General features: G+C 45.4%; 1 protein-coding gene across 1 annotated transcript in view; it reads left to right on the top strand.

Annotated features, from left to right (window-relative positions):
• The window catches only part of LOC126213195 (serine proteinase stubble-like), a 202,283-nt gene that overhangs the window by 98,924 nt on the left and 86,338 nt on the right, over positions 1-17,021 (top strand). The window contains exon 4 of the mRNA XM_049940862.1: positions 4,860-6,800. Within this exon, the coding sequence (XP_049796819.1) occupies positions 4,860-6,800 (1,941 nt within the window). The remainder of the gene's footprint in view (positions 1-4,859; positions 6,801-17,021) is intronic.

Below are 17,021 nucleotides of genomic sequence, written 5' to 3'. Positions count from 1 at the left end.
CACACACATCCATGCCCAATGCAGGTTTCGAACCTGCGACCGTAGCGGTCTCACGGTTCCAGACTGAAGCGCCTAGAACCGCTCGGCCACCCAGGCCGGCCACTAATATCAAAACGATCCTCCTTAAAACGAGAAAACCATTTTTTTTACTGTGATCTGTCCAAAAGCATTATTTCCTTACACGGAGCAAATGTTTCTGGCTGCCTTCTCTGCTGTCACCCCTTACTCGAACTCAAGACAGAAGAATAAGTGAGAAATGTTCCGATTTCTCCACTTGGCACTCCATTTTCTAGCGTCCACGGCTTTACTCTCTACCTCCAAATGACAATATGTAAACCCAAATACAAACAGTAAACTAGAAATAAAAACGACAATCGATAAATAACCCCATAGCAACCAGAAAACCAACGAGGAAAACAAAAACGCTACGAACTTATCCACCTTTCTAATAAATAATATTTTAAGAGTAATTTTCAATTTTACTGTAGTTTTCATCCGTAAAAGTCTCCTTTTTATGAATTTTCCTTCTATCTACAATTTGTAGGAAGGGGGGGGGGGGCTATTTTGGACAACCACTCTCCCAGAAAAACATGAACCGCCGGTTCTACTACACTGCAGTACATTGTAATAATGTAATTGATAACAGAACCAATAGCTGATTTCCTTATTTTGTCTGCATTGGTAGCCTCTGGTGCGCTGAGGCGCAACTCAGACTTCACAGGGGCTGTGCTACCAAAATGTTGAGATTAGGAAACTGCTGTCAGGGTTTCAGAAAATTCTGACAGGACATCCACGGCGAGACTCAACTCCTCACTGCTTCCAGAAGGTCTTTGTAGTTTGGTATTATCCATTCGTGCGTCTAGTTGTCATAATGCACGGCGCCTTCTTGGTTGCCTCTCGGCCATGTAAGCCCCCAGTTCGTAAGCTGACATTTTGGCTGTTAGCAAGTTTAGCTTGTGCCGTAGCTCCTCATTCTTGAAAACACGCCAGTGCTCTACAGACGCTAGTGAATATGGAGCAATCTGCACACCGGATCACATCGTGTAGAAATGTGACAATAGACAAGTACACTGTTGTGCAAAACTTAAGGGAGGAACTAACTTTCCCTTGATGTGAGACTGCCAAGTAACATGGCTCTATAAAACTTGGATCATACATAGAAAGAACTGTCACACAACAGTAGAGTAGGTAAGACGAACAAAAATAAAGCATTTATTCAATGACGAGCGGTCTAAGGCAGTGCAGTCATGGACTGTGAGGTTGGTCCCGGCGGAGGTTCGAGTCCTCCGTCAGGCATGGGTGTGTGTGTTTGTCCTTAGGGTAATTTAGGTTAAGTAGTGTGTAAGCTTAGGGACTGATGACCTTAGCAGTTACGTCCCATAAGACTTCACACACACACACATTTATTCAATGGCAATAATTAGTCTGAAACCACCACGAGTCAAGACAGTCCCATGCACATTACAAAAGACCGGACATTGTTCTTAATATGGCGCGGGATCATCACGGACGGCGGTACATAGCCTGCAACGTGCTCCCGTGCTGGCTACAAGGGTGGTAAGGAGTCCTTGTGGTAGGGCAAATCATTCCTCCAATAGCACGTTTGACAACTGCTGAAGGGCCGTTGGTGTAGATGTGGGCGTACTGCAGTATGTCTTCTCAACGCATCCCACATGTGTTCGATGGGATTTAAGTCGAAGAAACGGGCACGGCAGTCCTTTTGTTTATTCTCTCGTTCCAAGAGATCATCGATCTGCACTGCTCGACGCGATCATTCAAAAAAATTAAGTCAGGGCCGAATGCATCCCTGAAAAGACGCCCATGTGAAAGGACTGTCGTAATAATGAAATGAAATACCGTCTGGTTAGCGCCTCCCGTCGGGTAGACCGGTCGCCTATGCAAGTATTTTGAGTTGACGCCACTTCGGCGACTTGCACGTCGTGGGGATGATATGATGATGATGAAGATAAAATCGCCAACGCAGCTGGGAATCGAACCCGGGGCCTTTGCACAGCGTTCGGCCACGCTGACCACTTTTAAAATTTTTTTTAAATTCTTTGTTGATCTCACTTTGTTCTATATTGTTCGTTGTATTTGTTCGGGATGGACGACCCAAGACACCCGTTGAGGTTCTTCGTTGATCGCTTCACTCAGTTTTTTTTATTACAGAGGGTAGCCAAACCTCCGACCGAACAGGCTGAGCTACCGTGCCAGCACCACTCGGCTATCGAGGCGGCCGTCATGATAATGTTAAACGTTCAGTATACTGTGTTAAGCTCGCCCGGCTAGCCGCGCGGTCTAACGCACTGTTTCCCGAGCGGGAAGGCGTGCCGGTCCCCGGGACGAATCCACCCGGCGGATTAGTGTCGAGGTCCGCTGTGCCGGCCAGCCCGTGGATGGTTTTTAAGGGGGTTTTCCATCTGCCTCGGCGAATGTGGGCTGGTTCCCCTTATTCCGCCTCGGTTACACTATGTCGGCGATTGCTGCGCAAACACTGTCTCTACGTACGCGTATACCACAATTACTCTACCACGCAAACATTGAGGTTACACTCGTCTGGTATGAGATGTTCCCGGGGAGTCCACTGGGGGCCGAACCGCACAACCTTGGGGTTCGGTGTGGGGCGGCGGTGGGGTGAGTGAACTGCTGTAGCCTGTTGTGGGGCTGTGAACCACTGAGGCTATGACGAGGACGGAGCCTCTCCGTCGTTTCTAGGTCCCTGGTTCCATACACACAATACACAATACCGTGTTTCAAGATTTAGAAGTCAGTGTGCACATGTAATCTTATATCTCGCCACACTAAAACACCTGGACCACCAAAACGACCATGTTCGAAAATGTTGCTGGGTGCATTTCGTATTCTCGTCTCTGCCGTATCAGGGTATGTCCAGCATTGCCCAGACTTACATCTCATCGAACACATGTGGGATACCTTGGGGAGACGTGCTGTAGCACGTGCGCATGCACCAACGATGACTGAGCAGTTTTCAACCGTGCTAATAGATGAATGGGACGCCTTGCCACAAAAAGTACATTACTGGCCACTAAAAATGCTACATCACGAAGATGAAGTGCTACAGACGCGAAATTTAAACGACAAGAAGAAGATGCTGTGATATGCAAATCATTAGCTTTCCAGAGCATTCACACAAGGCTGGCGTCGGTGGCGACACCTACAACGTGCTGACATGAGGAAAGTTTCCAACCGATTTCTCATACACAAACAACAGTTGACCGGCGTTGCCTGGTGAAACTTGTTGTGATGCCTCGTGTAAGGAGGAGAAATGCGTACCATCACGTTTCCGACTTTGATAAAGGTAGAATTGTAGCCTATCGCGATTGCGGTTTATCGTATCGCGACATTGCTGCTCGCGTTGATCGAGATCCAATGAGTGTTAGCAGAATATGGAATCGGTGGGTTCAGGAGGGTAATACGGAACACCGTGCTGGATCCCAACGGCCTCGTATCACTAGCAGTCGAGATGACAGGCATCTTATCCGCATGGCTGTAACGGATCGTGCAGCCACGTCTCGATCCCCGAGTCAACAGATGGGGACGTTTGCAAGACAACAACCATCTGCACGAACAGTTCGACGATGTTTGCAGCAGCATGGACTATCAGCTCGGAGACCATGGCTGCGGTTACCCTTGACGCTGCATCACAGACAGGAACACCTGCGATGGTGTACTCAACGACGAACCTGGATGCACGAATGGAAAAACATTTTTTCGGATGAATCCATGTTCTGTTTACAGCATCATGATGGTCGCATCCGTGTTTGGCGACATCGCGGTGAACAAACATCGGAAGCGTGTATTCGTCATCGCCATACTGGCGTATCACCCGGCATGATGGCATGGGGTGCCATTGGTTACACGTCTCGGTCACTTCTTGTTCACATTGACGGCGCTTTGAACAGTGGACGTTACATTTCAGATGTGTTACGACCCGTGGCTCCACCCTTCATTCGATCCCTGCGAAACCCTACATTTCAGCATGATAATGCACGACCGCATGTTGCAGGTCCTGTACGGGCCTTTCTGGAAACAGAAATTGTTCGACTGCTGCCCTGGCCAGCACATCCTCCAGATCTCTCACCAATTGAAAACGTCTGGTCAATGGTGGACGAGCAACCGGCTCGTCACAATACGCCAGTCACTACTCTTGATGAACTGTGGTATCGTGTTGAAGCTGCATGGGCGGCTGTACCTGTACACGCCATCGAAGCTCTGTTTGACTCAATTCCCAGGCGTATCAAGGCCGTTATTATGGCCAGAGGTGGTTGTTCTGGGTACTGATTTGTCAGGATCTATGCACCCAAATTGCGTGAAAATGTAATCACATGTCAGTTGTAGTATAATATATTTGTCCAATGAATACCCGTTTATCATCTGCATTTCTTCTTGGTGTAGCAATTTTAATGGGCAGTAGTGTACTTACCAACCCGACGTCCAAAATGGGAGCGCGTTGCAGAGCATATACTGCCGTCCGTGGTCATTACACACCCTTTTAGCAGCCATGACCCGTCTTTTGTAGCGTTTAGGTAACATCGCGAATCGTGGTGACTTCAGTGTAATTATTGTGTTTGGAAAAAAATCATTTCTGTTCATCTCATTGCGTCTTTCTTTCTGTTATCATCTGTACGATACTACAGCAGTGTTCTCCATATGTGGTCCAAGGTTCATAGAGCTGTGTTACTTGGAAGTAACGCTTCATGCGAAAGTTACTTTGGTCCTCAAGGTTTGCACACCAGTGTAGACTGACAAGCTGATGACGGCTAGAGAGGAACTAAACTTATTTTGGCCAGTCGCTGCCGTGTCGCTCACGAGACTGACGGCTCGCGGCCTGCCCGCAGAGTCGGCCGGCCGCCCCCGCGGCGCGGGCGTCATCGTGGCGCCGCCCGCCGGCTGCTGGTGCGTGCAGAGCAGCGCCTGCGCCGCCGCGGCGCGCGCCCCTGCCGCGCTGCTGAGGGCCGCCGCCTGCGCCCGCGGCGACGCCGGGCCCTACGTCTGCTGCGACGAGCTGGCGCGCCGCCTGCCCTTCACGCAGAGGCCGCCCACCGTCGAAGACAACGACATCTCGCACGACAGCCACGTGCTCGACCTGCCGGACCTCTGGCACGCGACTGCGTCCGGTGGCCACGAAGTTTCTTTGCAGGTCCCCTTCCGACAACGCGACTCCGCTTACCGGGTACCTGCCCCTGGGTCTGGAGGCAGAAGCGACGCCACATCACAGCCGTACGACAGACGAGTGTACCGACCGACGACTACTTCCTACAGTTCGCCGCGCTACGACGGTCATCACAGCTTCGATTACGAAAGGAACCCTGGCTATTTTCGTGGACCGGACGATGGTTTCATTAGTATATCACCCACAGCGACGCCGACGTCACCAGTGAGAACTATTAGTGACCCGTATTCCTCAGGGGCGACGAATTTTCCCTTCTCTTCCTGGAATCTCAGTCCTACAAAACCGCAGACTCAGTATACTAATAACCGCGGGACCACGAAAAGCCGCAAGAATACAGCTCAGCGCGAAAGCAGCACACAAACACCCCATTTCACGCCTGCTCTGAAAGAAGAATCCACGTCTTTCAGTTCACAAGAAGATGACTCCCCACATCGCGGTATCGTCGAATCTGAACGACGCCACGATACCAGCGCAGTGCCACAGGAGAAGTCAGCCCATCGAGACGAAACTCCACCGCACACACAAACTCCCCATTTCAAGCCCCCTGTGAAGGAAGAACCCAGACATTTCAGCTCTCCACATGAAGATAACTCGCCACATCGCAGCATCTTCGAATCCGACCGACGCCACGATATCGTCAGAGCACCACAGGAAAATCCAACACACCGCGAAGTAAACGAACCTGAACGAGTACACGACACAGCAGGAGTGTCGCCGGAGAAGCCACCAAATCGTGGTCCCAACGAGTCAGACAGGTGGCGCAACACTGGCAGAGTACCGCAGGGGAGCTCACCACATCACGGTCTCACCGTACCTGAACCACACCAGAATACAGACAGAGTAGCGCAGAGGAAGCCACCACATCGTGATGCTACTGACCGTGAGCGACAGCACGGCAGAGGCAGAAAACCATACGAGAACCCACCGCCTCGTGGTCTTCCCGAATCTGAACGACGACACGACACACAGCGAATATCGGAGAATTCACACCCAAGGCCAGTACCCGACTGGCCGCACCAGATACACGGCCCTGAGCATCCGTTCCCTTCCAATCCTCACCACCACCACCATCAACACTCTGACGGTTCTCATCCCCATTCATTTCCAGACATCGAACATTCCCAGACTCTGCCAGAGGACGAGAGACGACCAAATCCTATTCCACTTTTGCCTCCAGAGTTCCTTGAAAACGAGACAGAGTCGACGCCCTCAGAACACAGCAACAACGCAACGCCGACGACAGCGGCAACAACAACGACGACGATGAAGACGACGACGACCACAACAACCAAGAGGCCGATGAAGGCGATTACCACCACCACGACCACGAGCCGGCCGCCATCTGCCTACAATGACGACGCTATCGTGTTCCCCGATTCCGCAGAGTCCGTCAACCACGGCGGAAAGCGCTGGACGGAGGAACGCCACGTGGAGAAACACCACCAGGCGGATAATGGTGACTCCAAGCATCGCGGGGACCCGGAGAAACACCCCAACAGGTCGTTGCTGCCCAGCGAATGCGCCACGCTGCTCGAAGACCGCATCGTCGGCGGTAGCAAAGCAGAACTCGGCTCCTTCCCCTGGATCGCCAGGCTCGGCTACTCCGGTGAGTAACAGACGCTGTTACGAAGCGGCATTCAGTTTATTTATTACTGTAACTTTTCCTGACTTGCTTCACTCTGAAACTAGCCTTCAAATGGCGTATTTGAGTTTCTTTAGACCTGTTTATACAGCACATTTTAAAAAAAGTGTTTCACTTTCGCACAGGAGATACTATAATACACTATTGGCCATTAAAATTGCTACACCACGAAGATGACGTGCTATAGACGCGAAATTTAACCGACAGGAAGAAGACGCTGTGATATGCAAATGATTAGCTTTTCAGAGCATTCACACAAGGTAGGCGCCGGTGGCGACGCCTACAACGTGTTGACATGAGGAAAGTTTTCAACCGATTTCTCATACACAAACAGCAGTTGACCGGCATTGCCTCGTGAAACGTTGTTTTGATGCCTCGTGTAAGGAGGAGAAATGCGTACCATCACATTTCCGACTTTGATAAAGGTAGAATTGTAGCCTAATGCGATTGTGGTTTATCGTATCGCAACACTGCTGCTCGCGTTGGTCGAGATCCAATGAGTGTTAGCAGAATATGGAATCGGTGGGTTCAGGAGCGCAATATGGAACCCTGTGCTGGATCCCAACGGCCTCGTATCACTAGCATTCTAGATGACAGACATATTATCCGCATAGCTGTAACGGATCGTGCAGCCACGTCTCGATCCCAGAGTCAACACATGGGGACGTTTGCAAGACAACAACCATCTGCACGGACAGTTCGACGACGTTTGCAGCAACATGGACTATCAGCTCGGAGACCATGGCTGCGGTTACCCTTGACGCTTCATCGTAGACAGGAGCGCTTGCGATGGTGCACTCAACGACGAACCTGGGTGCACGAATGGCAAAACGTCATTTTTTCGGATGAATCCAGGTTCTGTTTACAGCATCATGATGGTCGCATCCGTGTTTGGCGACATCACGGTGAACGCACATTGGTAGCGTGTATTTGTCATCGCCATACTGGCGTATCACCCGGCGTGATGGTATGGGGTGCCATTGGTTACACGTGTCTGTCACCTCTTGTTCGCATTGACGACACTTTGACCAGTGGACGTTACATTTCAGATGTGTTACGACCCGTGGCTCTACCCTTCATTCGATCCCTGCGAAACTATACATTTCAGCAAGATAATGCACGACCGCATGTTGCAGGTCCTGTGAGGGCCTTTCTAGATACAGAAAATGTTCGACTGCTGCCCTGGCCAGCGCATTCTCCAGATCTCTCACCAATTGAAAACGTCTGGTCAATGGTGGCCGAGCAACTGGCTCGTCACAACACGCCAGTCACTACTCTCGATGAACTGTGGTATCGTGTTGAAGTTTCATGGGCAGCTGTACCTGTACATGCCATCCAAGCTCTGTTTGACTCAATGCCCAGGTGTATCAAGGCCGTTATTACGGCCAGAGGTGGTTGTTCTGGGTACTGATTTGTCAGGATCTATGCACCCAAATTGCGCGAAAATGTAATCACATGTCAGTTGTAGTATAATATATTTGTCCGATGAATACCCGTTTATTATCTGCATTTCTTCCTGGTGCAGAAATTTTAATGGCCAGTAGTGTAGTATTGGCTTTTTACTTTACTTCTTTACTAAAGCTCTTTCGCTACTTTACTTAGGTGGCAGATGATACATATGAGGGTTATCCCAAAAGTAAGGTCTTCTATTTTTTATAAGTACATAGACCTTTATTTCTACAATGGTTTACATCAGTTTACAGCTTGAACATTTAGCTATTTTCCTACATAATCACCATTTCTGTCGATGCATTTTCGTAGACGCTGTGGCAGTTTTTGTATACCCATGTCATACCAGGTCGCCGCCATGCTGTTAAGAAAGTTATGAACCTTAATCGCTTTCCGGCCAAATGTTCTTTTAACCTAGGGAACAGGTGATAGTCACTGGGCGCCAAGTCAGCACTATAGGGTCGGTGGGTGATTATGTTCCACTGAAACAGTTGCAGGAGAGCAACGGTTTGCCGAGCGATGTGTGGGCGAGCGTTGTCATGGAGAATGTGCACGGCCTTGCTCAACATCCCGCTTCTCCAGTTCTGAATTGCCCGTTTGAGTTTTTTCAGAGTCTCACAGTACCTGTCAGCGTTAACTGTGGTCCCAGCGATTCAGCTCCGACGACGAGGTGAAAGAAGAGGGTCATAACTTCCTAAAAAGCATGGCGGCGAGCTGGTATGACATGGGCATACAAAAACTGGCACAGCGTCTACAAAAATTCTTCGACAGAAATTGTGATTATGTCGCAAAATAGCTAAATGTTCAAGCTGTAAACTGATGTAAACCACTGTAGAAATAAACAGATATGTGCACTTATAAAAAAATAGGAGACCTTGCTTTTGGGATTACCCTCGTATGATCATTCAAATGCACTGCATCGACATTTGTAGAATATACCGAGCGAAGTGGCGTAGTGGTCAGCACAATGGACTCGCATTCGGGAGGGCGAAGGTTCAAACCCGCGTCCGGCCAGCCTTAGTTAGGTTTTCCGTGATTTCCCTAAATCGCTCCAGGCACATGCCGGGATGGTTCCTTTGAAAGCGCACGGCCGATTTCTTCTCCTTGATACAATCCGAGCTTTTGCTGCGTCTCTAATGACCTCTATGTCGATGGGACGTTAAACCCAGTCTTGCTTTCTTCTTCGTTACACCTATAGAATATCTGTGATTTTAAACAACTCTGCTAGCACAGTTGACATTCTACACGATGTGACCGAGTTCGTTGCTGGCTACAAAAGGTTTGTCATTATCGTACAGCTATACTACGTTCGTCATAAGAATAAACCTGATGTAAATATTACACTATGTACTCTTTCGTGTTCGCTCGAATCTCACTGGACTTCGTTTCCCGTGGCGGGAAAGCCAAGCTGTCTCGAGTGCAGTCAAGTACGATAGTAAGTTCTACGCTGTGTGTTTGGTGCACATCGATTCAGCGATAATACGCTACAACAGCGTTACCAGCGCATTTTAACTTGGACATCGCTGTCCACGCTGTGGGTATAACTAACCTGAGGCAATGTGAACGGATACAGTTATGACGCCAAAGAGACGAGCAGAGACACAACATAGCTTCTAATGTCATTTAATTTGTATACAGAATGAAATAATATACGACAAACCGCCAGTAATTCGCTTCTTAGAAGACCAGAGGGGCCGGCCGGTGTGACCGATCGGTTCTAGGCGCTTCAGTGTGGAACCGCGTGACCGCTACGGTCGCAGGTTCGAATCCTGTCTTGGGCATGGATGTGTGTGATGTCCTTAGGTTAGTTAGGTTTAAGTAGTGCAAAGTCTAGGGAACTGATGACCTTAGAAGTTAAGTCCCATAGTGCTCAGAGCCATTTGACCCATGTTTTTGAGACCGGAGGAAAACATAGCAGGTTCTCCTTCTTAGGTAATTAGTATTGTACTTGAAAATAAGAGTGATGTAAATTCCTATCTTAAACAAAGGGTAATATTTCTGCCTGACTATGTGTAACGAAAAAGGATATTGCAGGGATTTCATAGTACAGTTAAATATTGAATATGGTAAAATGTGAACTCCTTCCATATCTCAATCCGAGGCATACATTTCAGTACGGTACTGGAACTGCCATCTGATACGTTCATAACGTCAACAACAAAATCCACGAGGCCACACAAGCGCCACGTTTTCTCCTCTTCTTATACGACGCGCTGCTCTGCATCCCGCCAGCCTTCGGCAGTGACGTATGACAAAGCTTCGTGCATTAGTTCCAGTATGACTTCCAACTTAAATGTCTTGTTACTACTTGCGACGAATCACTTAACTTGGGTTCAAATTGGCCGAAGTGGCCGTGCGGTTAAAGGCGCTGCAGTCTGGAACCGCAAGACCGCTACGGTCGCAGGTTCGAATCCTGCCTCGGGCATGGATGTTTGTGATGTCGTTAGGTTAGGTAGGTTTAACTAGTTCTAAGTTCTAGGGGACTAATAACCTCAGCAGTTGAGTCCCATAGTGCTCAGAGCCATTTGAACCATTTGGGTTCAAATTGCACTTGTACGGTAACAACTGTAAAAATGGAACATTTGTACGGTATGCTCGATGTCGTGGAAATTATTACTTTTCAAGTCGCTGTGACTCTTATAACACCACATCAGTGATATAAAACAATGGACACAGACCAAATAAAAAGAATTTTATTTTTCATGTTTGTCCTAAATTTTAATTTATAATGTTTTTCCTAATTTAAACAATTTTTATTAACAATCTTTTATAAAATTTCGACGAGTAAGAATTTATATATGCAATGAAGGCTGGAATTTTGCGTGTGATATATAATTAGAAACAAGAAGTAGTGCATCTTTCATAAAAATGATGATTATATATGTATAAATTATCTATATAAATTACCTATGGCATATGTATTAATCTGGAGTGGTTTTTCGTTCATTAGTCTGCCTAGGCGTAGCATTCATACAGCAGAAAATATACAACGCTTACATATATACATACAAATTTACATATTTAAGATAAGGTAAATTCTATCATTTAAAGAAATTTGTATGTAAGCCAGCTGTCTTTTGACACTACAGGATGTTTTCAGTGGGGTTTTCATTGTTTCTCAAGTATTCTTCAGCTCTGGTTTATTTATTAATTAAATCGATAATAGTATAATATAGTTAACCATACGGTATTGTATGAACTATAAGACGCCACGGTCTGTAAGACGCACCTCGATTTTTAAGCAGTTTTTGAAAAATAACGTTTTTATGATTTTTTTATTGTACTGCAAAATCATACCAAAAAATTCTTAATTTATAAAACCGAACTGAGCTTTAAAATCCTTGAAGATCGTTATCAGAACTTTCTTCTTCTTCTTCTTCCTCCTCGTCGTCATACTTGTCCTCTTCATATATGTGATGGTATCCACTGCCATCGAGAGCGTTACTTATGTCGCATTTCTTGAAAGATTTAACAATAATGTCTTCTCGCACTCTAGAGCACAACTGTTTTATCCACTGACTACTTGTTTGATTGTAGGTCGTTTTAAAGTTTCCTTCGGCGTGAATTCTTGTCGGGTTTCTTCCATCATCCATTTGTTTCATTCCTCTCTTATATACGCTTTATATGGTTTATTTATCGTGACATATAGAGGTTGCAATTGTGAAGTAAGTCCTCCCGGAAAAACAGCAGACTCTGTATTTCCCCGCCTCAGTTTCTCTTTCACAGAATTTTTCTAATGATTACTAAACTGATCTAGCACAGGAAGGGAACCCTTTTTCAATAAAGCACCTTTTCTTCTCTCCAACACTCTGTTAATCCATAATTTCATACCAGCCTCGTCCACCACCCCGTCATGTTCGTGAATAACAACACCTGGCGGTATTTGAGAAGGTTTTGGCACTGTTTTGCGCTTGAAAATGATCATTGGATTAAGTTTGGTACCGTTAGCACAACATGAAAGGACACCAGTTGTCTCTCAAGAATATGGGCCTTAACATCTGAGGTCATCAGTCCCTTAGAACTTAGAACTACTTAAACCTAACTAACCTAAGGACATCACACACATCCATTCCCGACGCAGATTCGAACCTGCGACCGTAGCGGTCGCGTGGTTCCAGACTGTAGCGCCTAGAACCGCTCGGCCACACCGGCTGGCAAAGGACACCAGTGTGGTGCGTTTTTTCATATCCAATTGTTTTTGTAGTTACAGTTTTAGCACATTTCACGGCAACAGTTCTGGTACTCGGCACATCAAACGTCAGAGGAATTTCGTGTTCAATAATAAAGCGAAGCCGGCCGGGGTGGCCGAGCGGTTCTAGGAGCTGCAGTCTGGCACCGCGCGACCGCTGCGGTCGCAGGTTCGACTCCTGCCTCGGGCATGGATGTGTGTGATGTCCTTAGGTTAGTTAGGTTTAAATAGTTCTAAGTTCTAGGGGACTGATGACCTCAGAAGTTAAGTCCCATAGTGCTCAGAGCCAATAAAGCGAAGGGAGGATAATATTTTCTCTTTGTAATCTTGTGGCATTTTCTGACATATTTTGGTTTCTGTTCGCATGCTAAGTCCATGACGCTTCGTAAACCTGTAGCACCAACCAACTCCACCCTCTCTCAAAGATTGTAAAGTTCCACTGTAGAGCTAGTTCACGAGCGTTTATTTCAATCATTTTTGTATTAATTCCAGTGCCACTTTGAGGGTGTCCTTGAATCCATTTCAGTACCTCATCTTCTAGTTCTGGCCATTTTGCATTCAGTCCTCTGTTTGCACATTTAATCTTCCTCATTTTTTTCAGTTCTTCTTTACTAGCCCGCCAATCACAGATGGTTTTTTTCTGATGGTGGAGGGCCGAAATGCTACTCAGCTGCTCTGTTTCCATTTTCTGCTGCATACGGTATTACTTTCAATTTATGCCTGCATCGTATGAATACTTTTTACTTTTTTCCGTTACGAAAGTAGCTACTAGTAAAAATATTGTACTGTTACCGACAACACAAATCATTTTCAATTTAAGTTCACTGGCACGGTAGACTGCAATGACGCATCATAGGCTAGACAGTGTTCTGGGTTTGTGATGGCGGGGCGGAGGGAGACGGTGTTAGCAAGTTTGTGAATTTCCGCAACTCACGTTCGTCGCGTCGGTTGCCAGTTGAATCTAATGTTGCCATATAGAGATAGGTTTCCTGCGGCGTCGAATATGTGGCCATTTTTAAGAGTGGCGGTGATTTTAAAACAAACATGGACATTTTTATATTAATTTCGAGTATAAGAGGTAACTCAATTTTGGAGGCAATTTTTCGAAGAAAAAAGTGAGTCTTGTTGTTGTTGTTGTCTTCAGTCCTGAGACTGGTTTGATGCAACTCTCCATCCTGTGCAAGCTTCTTCATCTCCCAGTACCTACTGCAGAGTCTTACAGTCCGTAAAATGCGGCACCCCTTGTATGTCGCTGGTTCTCGGGAAATTTCGAAGCAGCGCGCCTTTTGTGCGCCAGAGGTACCGTCTTGCAGTTTTGCGTTCAACCATGAATGCCTAATCGATACTGCCAAACTGGTCACTCGCCAGAATAAGAGGAGGGAATCGTCGTTCGATTTTGGTGCGTAACGATCGCGTGTAGCCTCGTGGCACCTGAATTACTTGGACAGTGATGAATTGTGAGTTACGAAGTATTACGTCGGTTGGTTGGGTAAGAGTTATCCGGTTTATTTGCATAAGCTGTACATGATTACATGCAAAATCAGTGTAAGAAACAGTATCGTCGTTCTTAGATAGAAGGTTCTGCTGACGGAATATACGAGTGGAAGTCAAAAACGTAAAGGGACTTCTTCATTTTTCGCCGTAGGGATTGATAAGACTGCTAGTATCCAGGGCAGAAATATTGTCGTCTGCAACAATTATATACATCGTGTCATTCTTATTTCTGAGTTACAGTGTTGCTAGATCCTCCGAATTTTCGTTAGATCTTCCGATTTTTTCATTATTCCGGAGAATACGAAATTTTGTGTAAATCTTCCGAAATTTTCCGATCTTCCTGAAATTTTGAGTGAATTTTCCGAAATTTTCCGATCTTAAATCATCGATAGTATACGCTGCTACAGGTCACATGTCTATCCGTTCGATCACAATGAAACATTGCGAGGAGAACTACTATCGATGTACTACTACAGTATTGTTTGCACGCAAGGGCAGGCAAAGCCTAGAAAAACAAACACTGCCCAGCTGATGTATTCAAAATTTTGACGATTCAACAGAGGAGCATACGGGCAACAGCGCGTACAAGGGACTGGGCACTTCCTGACTGTTACCAGGTGACATCATAAGCTTGTGGAAGATAGTGGAGTGTTGGGATTAATTCTAGTGTCCGATTCCAGCCGTCGGCTTTGACTAATGATGTAACATCATAAGTCAAGATAGTGGAGTGTTGGTGACATCATAAGCTTGTGGAAGATAGTGGAGTGTTGGGATTAATTCTAGTGTCCCATTCCAGCCGTCTGCTTTGACTAATGATGTAACGTGTGATGTTTTTTTTTTTTGTTTATGCCGCAGATTGTAGTTATGAATGTCAAATGCTTTCTCAGGATTTCCTCGTTACGCGCTCTGATGTACTTTGTTTTGTTTTCATATCGTAATTTGTTTTTGGTATCTTTTGTTGATGAAAGTATTCGTGATTTACGAGATTCCGATTTCTTACACAATTGCTTTTCATTATGGATGAGTCAGTTGTATTTACAGTGAAAATGCCCCTTGACTGAATGACTGACCGTAAATCAACTATAAGATTTTTACGGTCAATGGGCGTTATTGCAGAATTTTGCAAGTGCAGTGATTGTGGTAATTATATGGCGTTCGCAAAGGTTCCATCATCAAGAACTTCCGATGAATACATGTGGCGGTGCAGAAAAAAATTGTATGGAGATCTATACACAGGGGGACCTGGTTCGTAAGATCGAGACTGAATTTAGAAGTAGTAGTCATGTTAACTATTACTTACTATTCTTACTATTAATGTTCTTCTAAATGTGTAACGCATGAAACAGTGGTTCGTGTGGCACTGTAGTTGACCAGTTTTCATTTTGTAGAGAAGTATGTGGGGAATTTATAAAGTAAAGGGGATCATTGAAGGGGGGAGGATAGGGGTTGTAGTTGAAATAGACGAGTCACATTTTGGGAAGAGAAAGTATGAAATGGGGCATGAGGATGTTGCACTTGGGTTTTTGGAGTAGCAGTTTCTGGGTGGAATTCTGCAGATGTTGTATTTAGTATCGTTCCAATTCGCATGAAATAATTGTTAACGTCTTTAATTGAAGAATATGTGGAAGAAGGTTCAATAGTAATATCGGATGGGGGTTCTTCCTACAAGGGGTTATCATTCGGTTGTAAGTCACAATATTGAGTTCAAATATCACAAAATAGGGGCGTGTACAAATACTATAGAGGGCATTGGGGGCTGTAAAATCTGTCGTCGGGTGGGGAAAGAGAAGGATTTTAGTGTTGCAAGGCCATCTGGATAACTACTGTTGGAGGAAGAGTATTCCTAAAGGTTATTGTGTATTTCTAGCATTTATGAAAGTAGTCAGCAGAATGTACAAGACTCGTTTTGTTAGGTATGGGTGAATGTCATATTTTTTTCTTGTTTTCTCCTGTTTTTTTTTCCTCATGGTCTTTTTGGCTTCTCTGGGGGGGGGGGGGGGGAAGGAGGGTTTCCCGTCATTTTAATATTTTTTTTGTATAGTGGTGGGGCATTGGGCTGGTTGTTGTCTTGTGCCTGTGGGTTTATATGATTGATTTGTGATATAATCTGACTTTTTATTTTAAAATTTGGCGTCTGGTTGGGGGTGGGGGGCGGGGGGCCTGGCGAGGAAGAATTGATTTGGGTGGTGCCTCTTTCGTGCCTAGCAGTTAGTGTGCGTTATCGATATTTTGTTTAGTTATTCTGGTTATCGGTTTCAAGGTTCTGTTACTTTTGCGTCTTTTTTTTTGAGTGTATAGTGATGTTTTTAAAGATTTTCATTTTTGGAAATATTGTCTTTCTACTTTGGACAATAATGTTCTTTGAAACGGATTAGTAGATTTGTCGTGTATAGGAGAATTCTTTTGTCGATTTCAAGGTATGCAAGTTCTGCGTTTTTACAACGTGTGTTTGCATTGGTTTCTTTCAATATTTCCATTGCTCCTTTCGTCTCTGTACTTCCGTGACAAATAAACAATTTATTTACTGCAGTAGTGTACAAAGTAACAACGAAATAGAAATCCTACAACATAATATTGCACATAATTACTGCAAAGGCGTCGAAAAATGATTTATGGAATTGGTAACTACACTTGAACTATATATTATTTACCGTGGAAAGCGTGGATCTGATAATTGCAATTTAGGTATATTGGTCAGTTATAGATACCGATTCCAACCATTCCATGGCTCATGATGCACATCGGTTTTCCATATACAGGTAGGGTGACCATATTTTCTTCGAACAAAAGTGGGGCTTTCATACATTTTCTTGGCCAAAAAGTGGGACAATTTTTATTTCTCGTTAAATATCACTTTTAATGCTAACATTTCTTCTTCCTCTGAAAATATAGCCTTCACTGATATTTGTGTGTGTGTGTGTGTGTGTGTATGTACAAAACCAAACAAAGAATGGAAAGACTGGAAAGAAGTACATTTCAAGTTTTCAGAAATTTATTTATTAAGAAATGTAATATTTATAACACAGAATGTAGAAAGACATACAGTAACAATC

The sequence above is a fragment of the Schistocerca nitens genome, chromosome 1 (genome assembly GCF_023898315.1).
Source record: "Schistocerca nitens isolate TAMUIC-IGC-003100 chromosome 1, iqSchNite1.1, whole genome shotgun sequence".
In the NCBI taxonomy this organism is placed as follows: domain Eukaryota; kingdom Metazoa; phylum Arthropoda; class Insecta; order Orthoptera; family Acrididae; genus Schistocerca; species Schistocerca nitens.
Note: the sequence above shows the minus strand (reverse complement) of the source record. Positions and strands in the feature narration are given on the sequence as shown.